Genomic DNA, 4433 nt, shown 5'->3' with positions numbered 1-4433 from the left:
AAGGAGCCAGGGGCTCCTCCCAAGCCCATGTGACCCCTGAGGAACAGAGCCTCAAACGGCCTTAAGAGTAAAAACCCCTCCTTTTTAAATATTTTATTATTTTTATTTTATGTGTATGGGTGTATTGCCTACATGTAGGTAAGTGCACCTGTGTCATGCAATGCCCAGGGAGGACAGAAGAGGCTGTCGGATTTCCTAGAACTGGAGTTATGGAGTTGTTAGCTCCCATATGTGTGCTGGGATTCAAACCCGGGACTTCTGCAAGAACAAACAGTGTTCTTTACTGCGGAGCCATCTCTCCAGCCCCCTTATAAATATTTTATTATTTTCATTTTATGTGTATGAGTGTATTACCTGCATGTATGTAAGTGCACCCATGTCATGCAGAGCCCACAGAGGTCAAAAGAGGGTGTTGGATCCCCTGGAAGTGGAGTTATAGATGCTTGTTAGCTGCCATGTGGGTGCTGGGAATTGAACCCAGGTCCTCTGCAAGAACAGCCATTGTTCCTAACCACTGAGCCATCTCCCCAGCCCCTCTGTTTTCTTCAATGGCATATAAGAATCAGATTCTCTAGGACCTGATAGCAGGTCCTAAACATAACATCATTGCTCTTCTCAGAAATGGCAGCACTGATGTTCACTTCTGTGGTCTGGGCATTTTAGCATGAAAAAAGAGGCAGACTCTGGCTATGTATCATCCAACTGTTTGAATTTATTGATGTTGCTTCAATACGCTGACAAATCACACTGTATTTTTTCTAATGTTTTCTCCCTCAAGAGTCACTTTAAACCAGAGGGTTTTCTTAAAGAACACAAGTCTATTTGTACAGACACAGACACAGACATACAGACACAGACACACAAACACACACACATACACACACACACAATATAAAAATGGATCTCCATCACAGTGCATGTGAATGAAAATGCAAACAGGCTTCATTTTCAAAATCTGGGAACATTCTCTCTACCCCAGAAATTATATAGAAAGATCACCCATGTCCTAGGCCATGGCTGGGCAGAGGCTGGGCAAGTCTGTCAAGGACAAAGTATAAGTGGTGCCTGTTGCTAGAGAACAGGGCACAGGGTGCCAGGAACAAACACCCACACCCTCTGGTCCTGTGCTCCCAAGTCAAGGTGCAGTGATGTCATCTGGGGACACAACCTGGTGAGAGGGTGGTGGCATGGTCAGAAGAGGTTTCTTCACTTCTTAAATGATTTGGTTTGTTTCTAAAGAGTCTGACATGAATGCAAAAAGTGCTCAGGCCTCCACATTCTCCAATGCCTTTGGTCCATCTGGCCTTTCCTACAGGCTAGAATCATTAGCAGAGCTCCATGAAGGTCCTCGTCCTTGGGAGCTGTGTGGTCCTCACAGAACCCGCTGCCAGCATTTGCTGCCTTCTCAGACCCATCAGTGAGCATCAGGGACAGACTAAGGACAAGGAGCTGGTGGGTCCCATTGCCACCCATACAGCTAAGATGGCAGAGCAGAGACTGGCTCCTCTTTACTCCCAGCCAAGGGGCAGTGCTATCACATCTGTCAACCCAACCCTTCCCTGTGGCCAGCCTTCCCTAGTGTTCTTCCTGGCCTGATGCCCTCCTGGAAGGCTGTGCTCAATACTCTACCCCTGAGGGAGAAAGGGAAAGAGAGTCCTGGGCTTGGCAGAGGCTGGGGTATGTGTGGTTGAATGGCTGTCCCCCAGAAGCTGTCTGGCCTAGGGAAGAGATGTCCCTACAGGACAGTGGCAAAAAAATCAGCAGAGCTTTGGGTATCCCACTTCTGAGGAAACAAAGCTTTATATTTTAACAATAGCCCTTAACACATTCACCACACTGCACCTCACATCTATATCCTGACAGACACCTCTGCTGACTTCCACTACACCACACACACACACACACACACACACACACACACACACACACACACACACATACATACATACACACTACATGACTGACAAGCCAGGGGAGGACTCTGGTCCCACAGCCTACAGGGGTCACTTTAGCACCGGCAGTATGGGAGCTTGGCACTGGCTCCCACCTCTGTGTTGGGTGGTTCCTGATGGGCTCTCGTGCTCCTCAAACAGGTTGGGAGGCAGGCTTGGCAGTGGCTGAGGGGAGGTTGAGCCCCACAGAGCCCCAGCAGGGACTACTAGACAGATGGAAGGTGGCAAGAAGGTAAAAGAGACTGGAAAGTTCAGAGACAGGGGAGCACCTGCCTTCCCAACCCCTTACTGTTAAGTGGTCCTTCATGAGACTTGAGCAGATGAAAAACGTTTAAGGAACAGAGTGAATATGATGTCATGAGGGCTGCATGCGAGACAGTGCCACACTTCCCTGGCAGGAGGCCAGGCTGGCAGGCTCGTCATTCAGGGGCAGTAATTTGGCTGACATCCACAGCTACAGAGAGGACACTCTCATCATGCCTGCTGGAGCTGCCCCTCTGGTCAAAGACCCCAGAGTGTCTATCATCCTAGCCTGTGCTACCTATCAGGCCAGACTTCCTCTACCCTAGACCCAACAAAGAAAGGATGTGTGGGAGCCTTCGCCTCTGACAGCTGTAAAATGGACTCTAATGACCTGCTTATTCTGCTGGAACTAGGCACCAGTGTGAGACACTTCAAAGCTGAGGGGCTCTGAACTGAGCTTGTTCAGGAAGGCACCTTGGCTCTGAATCTCCACCCTTCAGCACAAGAGGGAAAGGCGGCCGTAGGCTACAATGGGAAATTCTCATGTTTCTGAGACTCACACAAGCACTAAGGGAGAAGAACCATGGGGTCTGGCTGGACCACAGCTGGGGCTGCCCAGGAGCAAAGCGGCAGAACAAGGGTGCACAGCCAGCAATGGAAATGGAGGAGGTGCCTTTATGCTTAATATGTATGGCAGGGTCATGGTCACTTCTTAACACGAAGAGAGGGGCCAAGGAGAGGGAAAGCATATAGAGATACCAAAGACTCAAGTCTCAGAGTAGAGGGGGCCTACTCTACCCAGCTCCTCCTCACTGCTAAGACAAAGACCCTTTGCTGAAGAATCTGCTCTATCATTCAGACCCCAGTCCAGTCACACCCTCATTGGGATACCTAGAGGCAAATGAACTCCAGGACTGGAGGCCAAGACCCCCGTTTCCCAGGCTCTTCGGCTCCCATACACTTTCTGGGAAGGAAGGACCAGCTCTGGTCAGATGATGGGGGGTGGGGGCTACAGGTTAGGATGTAAGGAACTGGAGTCAGGAAGGGAGCATCATCCAAAGAGGGAGGCCCAAGAAGGACAGGAGGAGGTCCCACCCTGGGCCAGTCACTTCAAGGTGTCATCAGAATTTTTGAACATGAGAATAGCATTATAGATCTTCAAGGCTGGGCCCAGCTTGACGCTCATGATCTTCACAATATCCGCCTGTGTCAGCAAAAGGAAGGCCTCGCCGTCAATCATCTGAGGGTTTGGAAGAGGGAGGTGGAAAGAGGGCCAGGGCAAAGAGGTAAAGGGAAGGCAGGGACAGATATGTTTGGAGAGTAGGGAGGGGAGAAATGATATGTGGTAGGTAGGGAAGGAAGGAGGAGGGAGGGTAAGAAGAAAAAGGAGAAAGGGAAGACAGCAATGGGGACGGAGAAGGAAAGAACCACAGCCACTGCCCCGTGCCACACATACACTTCCTCTTTCTGCTGACCAGTCTCAGTTTCAGTGTTTCTATCTGCAACATTTCTCTGCCATCCTCCTGGGCAGTAGCTTCCATGCTAGCTGTTGCTATACAGCCACGGGGATCAGTACACCATGAAAATGCAGAGCTCCTTGTTTGAAAATTGTTAAGAATTTCAAAATAGTGACCGCTGAGCATGAAGCCAAGTACTTAGGGCCCTGGGAGACTGTCTGGGTCACACGCCCAGAAACCAGCCTGCCTCCTGTTCTAAGGAGTTTCATTCATTAGTCATCCACTTCATAAACATTTCCAGAACTCATGTGTAACTACCTTCACATCAACAGGTGTGATTTAACATTTTTGAAAGGCTCAAAGTCAAAACAAAAGAAATAAAAGATAATGAAAACCCTGCTGTTGTCCCCACATGAGCCCACTGGTTAGTCTGAGTGCTGCTAATGGCAGGATAGGTAGACCATGAGGTACACTGTATGACCTCCAGCCTATTCCTATCAAAAAAGCCAGAGGGAACTGGGTGTGGTGTCGCAGGCCTTTAATCCCAGCATTTGGGAGGCAGAGGCAGGAGGATCTCTGTGAAATCGAGGCTGGCCTGGTCTACTTAGTGAGTTTCTGGCCAGCAGGGGCTACAGGGAGCCCCTGTCTCAAAAAAACAAGCAAAGAGAAAACAAAAACAACAATAACAAAAAGCCAGAGAGAGAGAGAGAGAGAGAGAGAGAGAGAGAGAGAGAGAGAGAGAGAGAGAGAGCGGGCGAGAGGGCACAGCCCCCGCGCATGC

The 4433-nt window shown here is 49.6% G+C and overlaps 1 protein-coding gene across 1 annotated transcript in view; it reads right to left on the bottom strand.

Moving 5' to 3' along the window:
- Positions 1–710: 710 nt before the first annotated feature.
- Positions 711–4433, bottom strand: part of L3mbtl1 (L3MBTL histone methyl-lysine binding protein 1) — a 31694-nt gene continuing 27971 nt past the window's right edge. The window contains exon 22 of the mRNA XM_029554996.1: positions 711–3435. Coding sequence (XP_029410856.1) covers positions 3301–3435 — 135 coding nt within the window. The 3' untranslated portion in view covers positions 711–3300. The remainder of the gene's footprint in view (positions 3436–4433) is intronic.

This window comes from Nannospalax galili, unplaced genomic scaffold (genome assembly GCF_000622305.1).
Source record: "Nannospalax galili isolate Female #2095 unplaced genomic scaffold, S.galili_v1.0 scaffold205, whole genome shotgun sequence".
Lineage (NCBI taxonomy): Eukaryota > Metazoa > Chordata > Mammalia > Rodentia > Spalacidae > Nannospalax > Nannospalax galili.
This window is presented reverse-complemented; position numbering and strand designations above follow the sequence as displayed.